This window comes from Triticum aestivum, chromosome 4B, assembly GCF_018294505.1.
Source record: "Triticum aestivum cultivar Chinese Spring chromosome 4B, IWGSC CS RefSeq v2.1, whole genome shotgun sequence".
NCBI classification, from domain to species: domain Eukaryota; kingdom Viridiplantae; phylum Streptophyta; class Magnoliopsida; order Poales; family Poaceae; genus Triticum; species Triticum aestivum.
In genome coordinates, this window is record NC_057804.1 from 77,732,827 (window position 1) to 77,748,945 (window position 16,119).

General features: G+C 47.7%; 1 protein-coding gene across 1 annotated transcript; it reads right to left on the minus strand.

Annotated features, from left to right (window-relative positions):
* Nucleotides 1-7,373: 7,373 nt before the first annotated feature.
* On the minus strand, nucleotides 7,374-9,905 carry LOC123091126 (uncharacterized). Its single transcript, XM_044512530.1, has 3 exons — nucleotides 9,444-9,905; nucleotides 8,691-9,038; nucleotides 7,374-8,584 (listed from the first exon to the last, which is right to left on the minus strand). Exons 1-3 carry the CDS (start codon nucleotides 9,846-9,848, stop codon nucleotides 7,964-7,966), a joined length of 1,374 nt encoding a protein of 457 aa, XP_044368465.1. The 5' UTR covers nucleotides 9,849-9,905; the 3' UTR covers nucleotides 7,374-7,963.
* Nucleotides 9,906-16,119: the final 6,214 nt, after the last annotated feature.

Genomic DNA, 16,119 nt, shown 5'->3' on the forward strand with positions numbered 1-16,119 from the left:
CGTGCCTAGTCCTTATCACGTGCAAGACACGGAGCACAGTGGCTAGTATAGTGACCCATTTCCTAGGAGACCATGGATTGAGGGGTAGAGACTTGGATTGATTCCTGCTTCTTCCATTTTCATTTAGAGTTAATTACACAAAACCACAACTTCATAATATCTTATAATACTTTACCATAACATTTGAGTTTTTTAACACAAAACCACAACTTCGCGGCAACTTATAACACTTTACCACAACTTTTGAATTTTTTAACACAAAACCACAACTGTTGGCCTAATTCTCAACATTGAGCCCAAATCTACCGGTCAACTTCTTTTAACAGCCAATCTGAATGATTGGGCCCACATGTCAGGCTCTAGGCGACAAGTTCCCTCCTATGTGGCGCTGACTGAACGTGTGTAACATAGCAGTGTGCATACAACATCATCGTCTCTTCGACGACGCGTTCACCTGCAGCTTCTACGCCATCTACCCTGGAAAACAAAAAAGATCCGCCATCTTCACCTTCTTCGTATGGCGCAGTCCGTCCAACCATGTTGTCGTCAGGACAACCGCAGCTAGCACATGCACTATACCACGTCGTCGTGCATAGACAAGGCTCTTACCTTGTGCTCCACCGCCGTAGAGACGCGCTCGTCCTCCCCAGGACCTCTCTGTCTAGTTCGCGCGCCCCGCCCGACCATGCCATAGTCCAGACGGGCGCTGCCAGCACATCTGTGCCGCCACGTTGTGCACAATTAGCGCTGCCACCTCATGCTTAACGACCACTGCAACATGCTCGTCCTCACTGATTACGACGTCGAGATCATTTTGGAACTCCACTGCCAACGATAGTGACATGCGGGTGCGGCTTTGCGACACTAGGAACCTCGTCATTTAGGACGCTTGGAGTGATCATCCTGTGGCAGAATTTTGACCACCCCAACAACACCCAGCTCCCTGCTCAATGCGTCGGTGGAGTTTATAGCGCCGGTACGGGATGGCAAGAGAAGGAAATGGTAGGCCACCTCGGAGATGCGCACATGCCACCTTTTTCATGCTTAGTTCCTAATATGTGGGCCCAGTCAATCAGATTGTATATTAAAAGAAGTTGACTGGTAGATTTGGGCTCAATGTTGAGAATTAGTTTAGAAGTTGTGGTTTTGTGTTACAAAAACTCAAAAGTTGTGGTAAAGTGTTATAAGTTGACCTGAAGTTGTGGTTTTTTGTTAAAAAACTCAAAAGTTATGGTAAAGTGTTATAAGTTACCTTGAAATTGTGATTTTGTGTAATTAACTCTTTCATTTAACTGTTCATGAAAATGGGCCGGCCCAATTACTATACACCCTCCAGGTACGGGCGCACCCCCCCCCCCCCCCCCGCTTGCTAGACTGAATAGGCTGCTGGCCCATTTCTTCCCTTCCTAAATAAGATACCGAGCTTATTATAGAAGCCCAATCAAAATAAATTTAGTTCCGCTTCTAGGATATGCTGGGTAGGGGGCAACTTATTCTATAAGCCTAGAAAAAACAATCAAAAGAACTGACCCCTAGTACTTTTCGATTTCAGCTGCAATAACCTAGAAATTGAAAAGGAAAAACTAGCCCTATGTAAAAGCCAAACGAAACAAACCGTCATGTATATTTGACCATTAAAGTCTGGCATGGGAATTTTGGAACCTGGGTGCAAATAAATACTTACATCGGGAAACACCCTTTTCTTGAAGTAGTTTGGAGGTATTTTTTCCTCCAAGAAGACCACAGATGTTGTTCCTTGGCGAAATTTCATACCATAATTGTTACAGAAAAACATAACTGTTTATTTTGTTGTTATTTTTTTAGATTTTTTATACATTCGGACGCATGTGCTTTTACATTAAAGCATGCATGGGAAAGTATTTGGTTTAACGAAGCATTTGGTGTTGCCTGTGCACCCGATCACTGCTTTAGAAGCAATAAAACAAATACAAAATTTTGTTAGGATGTATGAATATGTATCATCGTATAAAATTTTAGGTTCAACTTAAAAAAATGTAATCAGGATATGAAAGTAACTAATGCAAACTGGGATTTCAATTGGGCCCATTCTCTTTATCATCATTGAATTTGTCTTTTTTCTCATCCTATGTTTTGAATGTGCATCTGCGAATTTGTGGTATGATAGATTCTTTTTACTACTACTTCAACATTTTTATTCAGAATTACTCAACATTCGAAAATAAGAATTTTTAAACTGGGTGCACCAGTAGGACAAAATGACTGGGTGCATTGGATACTTAAGCATACACGTCAATATAGACATAGTCAAAACTTTATATAGAATATTTTACGGTGCTTCTGTATTAGGGCGTTCCTTGTTTTTTTACCACTGAAGCAAGTATACATCCAAAATATATCATTGGCCTTCTATATTTGGGGAGCAAGCATGGAGATGGAGTATCTGCTCGTGATTCAAATGCTCCCTACTGAACAGTAATTTTTCTAAAAGAAATAGTAAAAATGCTATTCTAAGCGTGAGTGTAGAATAGCTTATTCAACACCCCAGTAACGCTACATGAAAAATCTAGTTAGTCAATATTAAAAATGTGGTAATTGCAAAAATAATTTTTTAACTATCCAAGTTTCCAATTTACTACATTGTCAAAAAATTGCTATATTTTGAATGGTCCATTACTATATTTTGTATATAGTGTTACTAGAGGTGTAGAATAAACTATTCTACACCCACACGTAAGAAAATATATTATCACTATAAAAAAATTGTGTTACGTAAAATTGCAAACATAAAAAAATAGTGTAAAATATATAAAAAATACAATATTTTTGGTATTATTACCTAAAATTTTGTTTTCTTATACCAAATTTTACGTAGTGAATCAATATGAACTATTTGTATTTCAAATGTAATTTATTTATGAAAGGATCGTAAGATTATCTCAGGTGAAGAATAACTTATTCTACACCCTGGGTGTTGAATAGTGCTATATATACCCCACATGTCATATATATTGGCAACAAACAGTGGGGAATTTTATACATACGTACAAATTTTGGTGAAGAGAAAACATTCGTAAATGCCCTGGAAATAACAAACAAAATCGATGCTCCAGAAAAGACTGTATTTGAAAGCACTTCGGAGCAATAATTTTTTTTTCCAGAGCATTACAAATGCTGTTTCTCATGGAATTTTCAAAATGTAGAAAATTCGTCATTGTTTGCTGCCAAAAGGATTCGTTTTTTAAAAACAAGTGTTCATTTTTGTTGCGGGAATTGCAAACAAACGTCCGTTGGTTGTGTATTGGCTTTACAAGAACCGGAGCTTCTCATCCACAGCACAGCCGCCCGTTTCCTATATATAGAATGTAGAAAACAGAGGGTGCTCGAACCACCGGTGCATTTCACTGTAAAAATTGCTGGATGTCCGACGAATGAGCATCAGCACCAGATTTTGCAGGGCAGTCTGCCACACAACGGAGTAGCACAAACAAGAAGCGAAGAGCAGCAGCAGCAGCAGCGCCTGTGCCTGCTGCCACCAGCATTGGATGCTGGCATGGCAGGCTACCACGCGCACCACCGTCCATTTCGTAAAGCGGCGACGGGAACCGGTGGTCTCTTTCCTCCCGTCGGCCGGTTCTGTTCCGAAGCTGCTCCGCTGTCGACCTGTCCCCTCCTCTCCACCGCTAATCATTCTCTCGGCGCATGTCAGCCGCCGATTTCTCTCGTCGCTTGGTTAAGCAGCAGCTGCTGCAGCACGCCGGCAGCGAGCGCGTCCATCATCATGCCTCACATCTGCACGTCTACCATCATGTTAAACACGCACCTCTGAAACAATCAATCACCCTGACCCTCGCCCTGTTAACGCTTAACAAAAATAGCAGCTTTTCAGCGACACCTGCTAGCCACTCTAGTTGCCGCCCGTGTAACAAGACTCTGCTCCGCCCAGCCCAGACCCCAGCAGCAGTAGCCAGTAGGTGTTCCTGTTCTACGGTTGAGCTTTTGCTTCAGCCCCAATTTTCAGGCGCCAGCAAGTTCAGGTTTCCCACCCCTCTCCGAGCAGTGAACTTTTAGATGAACAAAGCAAATCTCCAAACAAAATTCGAGTAATAATCTCCATTTCTCCGGTCTGCCCTGGTGTATACGAATAGAGTTTCAGAAGCCAACAAATTAGTACAGTAATACATTGAAAATGTACTAGTGTACTCCTATTTACTGGCCTCGCTTGCAAGATTAGAACCAAGCAACGCAGGCACGCAAACAGTACAATGATTGCTTGTTACTGTTCCAAGTTGTCTGTTAGGAAAGGATTATTATAAATAATAACGCGAATCGTACTCCTGTAGTCTCCTGCGTGTATGATAATATCCGTGTGGTCCTTAAGAACATATCAAATGGTCCATAAAGCTGCAAAACGGTAGATCGATAATATCATATAGGTTATCAGCACCGCCTGCGATTGATCGATAGTACTATAATGTTTTTCTCACCTCCGTTTTTGGTAACGTAGGTCCAGTTGAGACGAGCGAGTGATGTGCTACCGTGTGTGTGTGTGTGGAGAGGAGGAGGTGCAGATGCACAAGGAACATCAATCATTTGGCCTGCTCTCCTGGCTGCTGCTCATGGCAGTGGTAGCATAGCATGGACAGTGAGTGGCAGTAGGCTTCTCCGGCCTGCTTTGTTAGGCCAACTTCACCGCACGACCCCAAACGGACGTCCGGATTGGTCGGATTTTGTCCGTTTGGGGCGCCGATGGGTACGCCCGTGTCCGGCTGTGTACATTGGGTCGTGCGTGCGCCCACCGCGCGGCCGCACCTCAAATCACGTCTGTGTCAGGAAAACATAAAAAAATGACTAAAAAGTAAAAAAACGCAGTTTAATAAAAGATAAAACTTAGTTAGGGGGGTCCATGGCCACAAAACGGCCCAGTTTCGTCACATTAATAATTAAACATAAAAAAGAAAAAAAACGGTCTCCGCCGGCACGCTCCTGCCCGTGCCTGTCGTTGCCGTCGCCGTGGCGCTCTTCACTGGCCGCCAGTGTCGTCGTCGTCGCTGACGAGGTCGACGTAGGCCGGCGGCGTCCACAGGTGGGCCGGCGGTGCGTGCGGTGCCTGGTAGACGGGGGGCGGGCTGGACGGCAGGAGGTGCCTGCAACACCTCCTCCCGTGGCGACCCCTCCCCCTCCGGTGACTGCGGCGGAGTGGCGCGCCAGTCCACGCCCAGGCAGGCGGCCATCTCCGGAGCAGTGCAGGACCAGGTCCACCCCGTGCCCACCAGCTGCTGGAAGGCGGCCGCCGGCTCCTCCTACATGGCGTCCTCCCTCCTCTCCTCCGTCAAGGCCGCCATCTGCAGCTCCGGGAAGGCCACGTCGCCGGCGGCAGACAGTGCCATGGCCTCCTCCAAGCCGTCCCATTGCCGCTCGTCGTGCGTGCGCATGGAGTCCTCCATGACACGCTGCACGAGACGGGCTTTCTCCTCCACCGTCATGCGAGGAGGTGGTGGCGGCGATGGAGACAACGACGGCGTGGGCGTGAGGCCGCGCACCACCCTACGCCCGTGCTCCTAGGGAGCAGCCGCTGGGCGCTCTGGGCGTGGCCGCCGTGGCCCCGTCGACGTGCCGGCGAAATAGGACGCCCGCAGCGCGTCGTGCTCATCGTGGAACCAGGTGTCCCACAATGGCGAGTCGGGGGTGTACCTGGGGTCATAGTAGAGGTCGTCCGGGAGGAGGCGGCGGCGGCGCTCGATCTTCTGGCGGCGCGCACGGCCGGTCACCGGGATCGGCACGCGGTCGACCGACAAATGCCAGTTGTTGGGGAGGTGGGCGTCGCTCCAGGGGATCGGCGTCCTCGTCTCCCAGTAACGGCGGCACACCTCAGCGCGGATGTAGTGCCGGTCGCGCTTGCCGGCGGACGCGGGGGCGATGGAGAACGCGGGCGGCGAGGGGGCCTGGCGTGGTGGCGATGGCGAGGCCGACTCCTCCTTCTTCACCGAGCCGCGGCGACGCCCCGACGAGGAGCCAGCCTCGCGGTCGTGCTTGCCTTTGCGGCCGTAGTTCCAGAGCCCCATGGCTGCGGGGCGGCCGGCCGGCGAGTTCTTGGCTAGGGTTTGGGGCCTGGGGCTGTCGGGTTTCGAGGAGGCCGCGGGGTGGCGTGGGGCAGTGTGGACGACGACCGGTCCACGCTTCCCACTTAAAGAAGGACGGCGACCCTTCCATGTGTGGATGACATGTGGGGCCGCCCGCCCGTGCGCATTGATGTGGGCGGGAGGAAGGTAGGTGGTGGCCTGCCACGCGGCCCCGACGCGGACGACGGCGCGTCCGTTTGGTGTCCACCGCGACCCAAACCCGATACAAGTTCGGGGCGGACAGGATAGAGTCGCGCGGTGGAGTTGGCCTTAACCTTAGCATAGCAATCTTTTTGTAGCCTTTTGTGTGTGTATGAACACGGTGGCTGGCTAGGCGTCATTGTCAAAGTTGCTAGCCTAGCTTGCGGCTGTGATGAGGCTGTGGCTGCGCTGCTACACATGATAATGGCATCTCTAACTGGCTTTGCTCCATTCCATTCCACACTGAGGAGTACGGGCGACTTCTACCTGTCGATTTGAGGTCTCATTTGCAGTACAATTTCAGCTTAGGTTCATTTGTAGCTTCTCCATTGGAACTGAAGAACGAACATATCTCCGGAATGCCAGGGCTCAAAACTTGTGCACCAGAGGCCGCACAGACACCCACCGCAGGCAACAGAAGAGCGTCTACGGAACGGACGATAAACAAGTCTGAAACTACTCCTCAAGTGGACTTGAGAATATTAGTAAAGACAAGAATTTGACCTTGGAGGATCGGCGTGTGAGTTGCAAGTTCCCAATAGGTGAGAGAGTACCAAAGACAGTGGACTTGAGAATATTACTATCTCTTCACCTCAGACATTGGTCCCTTCTTCCCAGGAAGAACACACAGCCCCAAGAATAAATCTATCATCACAGCTCCTCACAACAAGAAAGGAGTGCAATACGTGTCATTAATGCCAAGGGAAAGGTGGCAGCACCATGGCCAGTGAGTGAGGCCTCATCAGTCTTCACCACACCGAAAGAAAAATAAAGGCTCACAAAACTCATCGGTGCTGCTCAGGAGTACAGATTATAAAAGGGGTAAATCACCCTGTGTCATCAGGGTAACACGCTTTGACAGCGGCACCTGGGCCAGGGGTGGAATGGAAGAAGCACATGGGGGCCATGCTAATCATGGCAGTACATGAAATCATCACTACTCCCTCCAACACACCGGCAGGCCAAAGTAAAATGCAAGCGGCCCAAAAAGGCGCATTGATGCCACGCTGCTTGCCGCGGTTCAACATCTCCAAGGAAAAAGCTGAAATCATTCCCGGGGGTGTGGTGTGGTGTGCAAAACAGGGACATCACAAGACACTTCACTCATTAGATGTTTTTGGATTACAAGGAAACAAACAAAGCTTCTGTTAATGAGTACAACAACCTTCATCTCAGGAAAAATAAGAGATGAGATGCGAAGGAAGAACTATTTTGGAAAACCTACTGGAGGTACTAACAGCCGTTCACAAGAGGTTACACTTCTCTGACAAGGTTAACTTCACCAAGCACAGCAAACTGAGCAGCCAATTGGAAGTAATGCCACTGACCAATTAGTATTTGCTAAAGGGGAACAAACAGCGCCACCACGATGGCCTTTCTCAGGTAGTTGGAACGGGGAACGCACCAAGTCTTCCACATGATACTGACAAAAAAGCCTGAAATAGCAAACAAGGTTACCTACTACCGCTCCCCCTTGAAGAGATTAGAAACGATTCTTCACACCATGTGAATGCCTCATGCTGCTTCCTTGCTATACACAGAGGTCATTTGGAATTTCCAAAATCGAAATCCCCCGTCGACCTGTTTCTCTCTACACTACTCATCAGTCAGTTGCAACGAAAAGAAGCAAGTATCAATGGCCTGAAAATCAATTGCGATATTCAAGTATGGCTTCCCCTCCATGCTAGCTCGCCACCATCCGTCTTCTCCAGCGCAGCAACTTTGGCACGATGGCCAGGGGGAGGACCAAACTTGTTCTTCTCACCACCATGAGGGAGCTCGACGGTCTCACTAACAGATCCAGACTTGATATCGGTGGGTGGGATGAAGCAATCCATGGACAGACCAGGGACATTGAACGCAACCTCCTCGATGCTCCACGCCTCCTCCATCCGAGTCTTGGTGTGGCTCATGGCCACCTCGCCGAAGCGGAACAGGGTCACGGCCGAGCGCCCGGAGTGCGCAATCATGATGCCATCCACCGGCCGGTAGTCCTCGATGAATGAGTTGATGGTGGTCTCCCAGTAGACCGCATCCCCACCGGTTGTTGACTGAATCCGCGTCAGGTGTGAGTCCTCAATGTGGACAAGAAGGCCGGTCCTCTGGCTGAAGTACCCGAACATGACATGCCTGATGATCTCCGCGAGGCCCTCGGTGCGTGCCTTGAGGGTCTCAGGGTCAGTGCACAGCTTCAGAATGAAGCAATCCTCCCCGTTCACCTTCCTCTCACCGATGCACCGTGCACCGGCAAACATGCTTGCTGCAGTGAGTGGATCCAAGCCCTACAAAGACATCGATCAAAACATCTGAGTAAAAGTGCCAAGATTCCATGGCTGTATGGGCACATACAATGGCATACTAGGCGTGGGCTGGGCAGTGCAATTATACCTGCAGAGCACGGCGGAGGGGGCGAACAGGGCCTTTGGCGGCATGGGAGCCGAGCCACGGGGTGTGGCGCCACACAAGCTTGCCATTGCAGCCAGCATGCACCTTGCTCCCACCGACAGCCAGTTCGATGTACCACTTCTCAGGAGCCATCTGCCACAGCACGAAGCGGCCTGGCTCGGCGCAGCGAGCCGCATTGCGGTTCTTGACCAGGCGGCCGGCGTTCTCAAACTCAGTGGCCACCATGCGCACCTTGCCCATGGCGTAGGAGTTGCGCACAGAGGCGAGGAGCCTGTGCCCACCAGAGGCCGCCAGGTACTGCTGCAGAATGTACTGCGCCGACGAGGTCTCCTGTGTAAACAAAAAGCTCGTAACAGTAAATAACCATGTTTACTACTGGACGTTTGTGATTTTTCTCCCTGAATCAAACAGCTTGGTGACGAAATTTCGCACATCTTTATCGTAAGGAACAAACAGCATCGCTAGACAACAAATACAGCAGACATCGGCGAAGAAGATAAGGAGAATTTTTTACAGCACTGTAAGCATGAGTAAATACTACTACGTTTTTACAGTATGCAGGACCATGAATTGAAGAATCAAGAGAGCACAGACACAGACATTTGAGAAGCGATTTGACTGGAGCATTTCGTCGAACACGCGACGCGACTCGACCAAATCTAGAGCTAGGAAAGGCGGGAAAGACACCAAGACAGCGGCATGTGAGGAAGAAGGAGAAGAAGAGGAAGCGCTTACGATGGGGGTATCCTTAATGCTGAGGTGCGGGAGCGGCTCGGCGGCGCAGACGTGCACGGGCGCGAGCGGCGCGCCCATGACGCCGAGGAGGAGGCGGAGGTCGTTGCGGGCGGCGCCGGCGCCGGCCGCCGCGGCGGCGACCGAGGACGGCGTCCGCGCGAGCTGCCCGCGCACCCAGCGGCCCCAGCCCTCCCTCCTGGCGCCGGCGGCGGCGCGGGCGTCCCCGTCACCGGACTCCGGATCGGGCCCCTCCATGAGCGGCGCCAGCATCTCCCCCGGGCCGGAGAACCGGAGCGCAGTGGCGTCGAGGTCGGCCGAGTCGGACCTCCGGCGCGCCCTCGCCGGCGACAGCCCGCGCGCCACCTCCTGCTTGAGCGCCGCGAAGAAGCCCTGCGTCCTTTCCATGGACAGTGAGCGTGGGCTGTGGTCTGGTGTGCTGCTGCTGCTGCCGAGGGTGTGTGTGCGGTGGTTCGCGAATTTATACGGAGGTGTGGGCCCGGCTGGCAGGGGAGATGGTGGGGCCCGCTGGCAGGGGGCGGAATGCAAGCTGGACTGGACCGACCCGTCGCCCCGGCCGGGCCACGGTGGTCGTCAGTCGTGACGCTCCGGCACCGGCGGCTCCGGCGGTTCGGTTCACAAGCGTGACGACCGGACGGGCATACGGGCATACGGCCATACGGGGACGGATGGACGCTGGGTGCTCCTCCCCGAGCTCAGTTAAAGCGGCGTCAGTTTGTGACTTTCTGTTCGTCTGCTGCTGCTCTCTTCCGTTCCGTTCCGTGCGCGGCGCGGATCCGTCCGGAACTGCATAGCTGTAGCGAGGGACGGGCAACGTGGTTCGCCTCTTTGCTTCGCTTTGGACGCTTGCGGTCGAGTCAGTTTCAGTTTCGGAGGAGCTCGCCGCGACTCGTGAGCCACAGCTGTGCGGGCGTTGGAGGCATCTTACCTATGCTATCCTATCTATGCCGTGCAATGTGCGTGCTGGCCAACAGAGACGGTGGAGGAAGCGGTCCGGGCACGCTCTCAGCCGCTTCCTGGAGAAACATGCACGAACACATCCATCGTATCTTGGGAGATGCCAATGCCTGGAGTGTTTAGTTCGTTCGTAAGCAAGCGATTTACTTGTGGTTTTTCTTACGTACTCCCTCCATCCGAAAATATATTTAGATACATCTTCTTTTATCCATTTTGATGACAAGTATTTTCAGACGAAGGAAGTATTATTTTGCTGATTTATATTAGTCGCTTTTGTTGTTGTTGGGGATGGTGATGCTGAGGGTGGATGGTAATCGCGCGCATGATGATGTAGGGTCATACGTATAGCAGGGGCGCAATCTTGGATCTACTCTACTACTACTACTCGGGTTGGGGTTATTAGGTTAGGTGGGAGTGGACAAGGAGACGACCCCGTCGCAAAAGACGAGTATTACGTCGCGCTTTGACTCTTCTCTTTGGTCTCAAGTTGTTCACATTCACAATACTACTGCTGTACTACATATTTTATACCACCCGGCATAGGACAGTGTTCCTTCAGTAAACTATCAGCATTAGCTCAATGGTTGACGGTAAGTTAACTAACCACCTCCAGCTACGTACCCAATGCTTTCACTCATGACGGATGGACAGTCCCTCTCAGCTAGCCATGTGACCAGTAAGTAGACAAGCATGTATACTCATGCAGGTTCTGGTCTCCCTCACACACTAACTGATGAAAACAACAGCCCCTAGACCTGCGGATGATGTTTATTTTGTTGTTTAATACCAAGGTGGTACGTACCAGCACAAGATTAGGGATTGCATGCATGCAGCTGAGCATAATTAGGACAGCGTGCATGGCGACTACGCCACCCACATCCCACAGTATGCATGCACTACCGCAAAGTGCAAACAACCAAACAGGCCGGACCAAATCATGCTGATGGCTATGCCTACGCACCACTAATAAGGCTGGTCATAGTGGGAGTAACATAGGTAGTAACATAGATGCCACATAAGCAAAAATGATGATGTGGCAAGTAGTTAATGAGGAGAGAGGCAAATAAAGTAACATAATATGTTACCATCACATAACGGTTTCCAATGCATAATGAGTCTACAAAGTAATAAATGAAGGCAACTATGTTACCACACCTATGACACTACCCACTATGAAGGTAGTAACATAGACTAGTAACATATGTATGTTACTAGTCTAAGTTACTCCCCACTATGACCAACCTAAGCAAGCAAGCGCCTACGTAACGTAATCATAATCAATTAGTAGAGTATTAAGCAATGAGCCAATAATATCATTGCTCCCTCTCTTCGATCGTGCAGCACCAACCGCATTGGCTCTGCTTCATTTTTTTTTTGCCTTCCCATTCCCACTTGGAGGATGGAGACTTGACAGGCCGGTGCATCCATCCATGCATACGCATTAATTCGTGCATATCTCCTAGTATGCGGCAGCATCTTATCCTATTATATATGAATATATTGTACTGATATAATATGCTGAATTAACTGACGCCTGGATGGATGTGGCTTTATTGCGACGTTTGCGTTCAATATTTAGCATATCCATTCATTTGATCCCTCCATGCACGACCAAGAGAGAGAGAGAGAGAGAGAGAGAGAGAGAGAGAGAGAGAGAGAGAGGTCTGTCGTCCCTGGTCCCAGTGGAGTATTTTCTGTCAGAAAAAATTCACGACATAAATTCTTGACAAGCTTTTGCGTATACATTGGGTCGTCCATTATTTTCTACTGATTTTGCGTAGTATATTTATAATTAATAGTTGCCAGTACGAGTACCCATCATGACATCTATATAGAACGACCTGATACGCTCACTCTTTCTTTAGATGTGGCCTTGGTGGAATTAGTTGCTAAAAAGTTATGAAATATATCTGAATAGTATTTGAAAATACAAACACATGGTAAGTTTATTATGTCACAAAATTTAAAATTTACTCCCTCCACCCCTAGTGTCAAAAACGCTCTTATATTGTGGGACGGAGGGAGTAGATTCTAATCCGCACACTTATAAACAAAAAACAATTATATTATCAACATCGGATGAAAAGGTAAAATTCTTATTCTAAGTGTTCATTGCACTATGTGTACTTTTCGGTAGGGATGCAAGCGGACACGTCCTCGCCATCCGCATAAGGCTGGTTGTAATGGGTAGTATCATATCCTAGTATCATGCATATGATACTAGTGTACACTACATCCCTGATGCAAAGTATCATATGTTGGTATCATAGAGTACTACATTTATTGCCATGCATGACACAAAGTAGCACATCATTTAATATGATACGGTATCATGATATGATACTCAAGCATCTCTTTCTTCAATTAATTTTATGTCATCTCATCAAAATTGCTTAGTTGGCATGCATGATACTACCTATGATACTACCATTATGGGCAGCCTAAGTCCACGAGGCCGAAAATGCACCAACTTTTGTTACTAGGCTTTAATGCTCCGTTATGCGGACGTTCGCGGACTTTCGGACGCCGTCCGCCTGCATGCATTTTTTTTGGGTATTAGTTAATGGTAATATCTACAATTAAAGTTTTATGATGTAGCATATGCGCTTCTGAGTGCTGATAAATAGTTACTCGCTTTTTCATCCGTCCCGCCTGGTCATCTAGGTGGTTGTAAAAGGGAATATCAAGTTCGAAATTCATCAAAGTCCAATGATCTCATCTCACCATTTTGAAAAAGGAAGCGAGTTGGGAATGAGAAGATCGCCTTCGATCTGAGTACCCCGCTCTCTTCCCTATGACTACTGAATCTCGGGATCACAAACCTGGTTAATGGTAATGTACTAGAGTAGCTAAGCAAGCATGTCAACATGTTTAAATTCAATTGAACTTCAAAATTGAGGGAAATCAGAGCCTCGTTTTAATTAAAGCGCAAAACCCTAAAAAATTGAGTGAATTAAAAAAGACTTCTTAAACCCTAAGATTTAGGTATCAGATCATATGTAACCATGTGCACATCATAGTTTTTTGTGATTTTAAAGGGAATTTTTTTGGGGGCTTTGGAATTAAAATATATTAAGGTTTAATTTGCATTATTTTCCTAGAAATAGAAATATAAACCAAAAATGCTGAAACTTTTTGTGTAGTTTATCTACATTTAAATATTTTTCAATAGGTTTTGTGCTCATTTGGATCTTCAAGAAAATTTCAAATCAGTAGCAAATAAAAACATAATAGAAAAATGGAAAGGCTTACCTGTATCTTCTGGCCCGGCACTATAGCGCCTAGTCCGGCCAAACCCGCCAGGGGCACACAGTATACTACTCCCTATGTTCCATAATGTACTGCATATAGGGTTTTTTTACGTAACGCAAACTTTGACCAAGTTTGTGGAGAAATATATTTACATCTAAATTGCCAAACAGACGTCATTAGATTCATCATAACAATGTAGTTTCATATTATATATGTTGAATATATGAACAAATTACTACGAGATTTAATCCGAATAAACTGTAAATAAATCATGACGACAGTAGTAGGGGATGAACTAATCATGCAGACTAGCAAAGTAAATGAGCAGATCGAATCTAAGGTACAAACTAGAAATATGAATTCTAGTACAATCTCAAACAAGGAGGACAAGATCACATATGGTGCAGCGGGAGCAGGACCTCCGACGTTGACGTTGCCGCCCATGTCGTTGATGAAGAGGTTGCCGATGTCGGGGAAGAAGTTGTCATTGGCGAAGTCGTCGCTGCGAGCAGTCACGCGAGTGCGCTCCCCAAAAACCTGATCGCCCCGCTCCCGTACATGATCATGAGAGACGGGGTTTCATAGGCCTGTTGTCCCTTCGCGCGGTGCACGCCGAAAGGAGTGATGGAGAAGACTTGCGTGGAGGCGCAATATTTTGGAATGATGTGAAACCATATGCTAGGGTAGACGTCTGCCTGACTATATAATACGGGCCGGGAAGGTCGTGGGAGTAAACCCCACGTCCACGTCGCGATCCAAAAGAATCAGAAACGGTTCAGTAATTAACGTGTTTGTTAATTATTAATTAATGACTCATTAATTTTTTAGCAGCAAAATATAGACAACGTTCATAGTTTTGTCCTCGGCTCATTCCCGAAAAGCGGTGCGCCCCTGGCGAGGTGAGCGAGGAGGAGGAGCACACGTGTAGGTCTCCTATTCTCATGCTCATACAAATGCTAGAAGAGCTCACCTTATAAAGATGTGTAACTCTCACTCAACTTCCGGGGTGGGACTAAACTTTAGTCCCACTCACACTACTCAGAGCCATGCATGAATGGGTCATGAGAATTTCATATCGTAGTTGGGCTTTGGGTCAAAGGCCTACTAACAAATTCCAATAATCCCCCCACAAATTTTTATTGGCACATCTCATCATCTAGTTCCAAAACATTGTTTATATACCGATGCTTAGTGGAGATTGTAAAGTTGAACTTCCACTTAGAGTTTTATGCTACACTAAATCACAACTTAAATAATGGACTATGCCTTGAACTACAAATTTTCTGTGAGACTAGTTTCAGACAAATTCTTGACTGATATTGAGCTGCCACAAGGCTTCCCCATGGGTGGAGCGTATGTGCCATACTCCAGGGCCTTTCATGAATTTATTGGAGAACACTCAGTTCTCACAGATTGCGACGTTAACAGTCAAATTCATATAGGTGTGTTCCTCACGAAATGCTCTGCACGACAACATCTCTGCTTACCCAAATAAGCCACTTGGAACACATTAAGATAAGTATCAACCTGCCATGCAGATCAGGAGAGTACTGCATCTTCATGGAGTGGGATAATTAATATAGGGATACTCTCCTCCCATCTGACCAACAGCTTGTCTCCCACTTCTACTTCACGTGATCTCCGATCACATAGAGTGGGTCCCAAACGGTGGGTCTCAAACCCATCTCCATGGATGCATTATCTAGCACACTGCATGATAAACCCTTTGTGAAGGGATCTGCCAAATTTTTCGATGTTTGGATATAATCCAACGTAAAAACTCCTGAGTTCTTCAATTTTCTGACAGATTTTAATCTCCTCTCTGCATGCCTTAAAGACTTCATATTATCCTTAGAACTGTTTATCTTGATGATCACAGTTTGATTATCACAGTTCATTAGGATAGGGGTATTGGTTTTTTCAACCATAGGTAAGTCCATCAAGAGCCGACGATGCCACTCTGCTTCAACAGTGGCAACATCTAATGTTGTGAGTTCTGCTTCCATAGTTGACCTCATTAAGATGGTCTGCTCGAAAGACTTCCAGGAAACAGCGCCACCACCAAGTGTAAAAATATAACCACCCATGGCATTGATCTCATCAGCATCAGATATCCAGTTTGAGTCACTATAACCCTCCAGTACCCTCAGCTACCCGGAGTAGTGAATCCCATAGCTCGCAATGCCTCTCAAATAGAGCATAACTCTTTCAAGCGCATTCCAATGATCATCTCCCGTTTTTACAAAAATCGGCTCAGTTTGCTCACAGCAAACAAGGTGTCAGGCCCCGTGGCACTCGCCAAGTACATAAGCGAGCCAACAATATGAGAATATCTCAATTAATCTCTAGAAATCCGTCGATTCTTTCGAAGCAACACACTAGTACCATATGGAGTTGGAGAAGGCTTGCAGTCGCTATACCCAAAACGACTCAAGACCTTTTCCACATA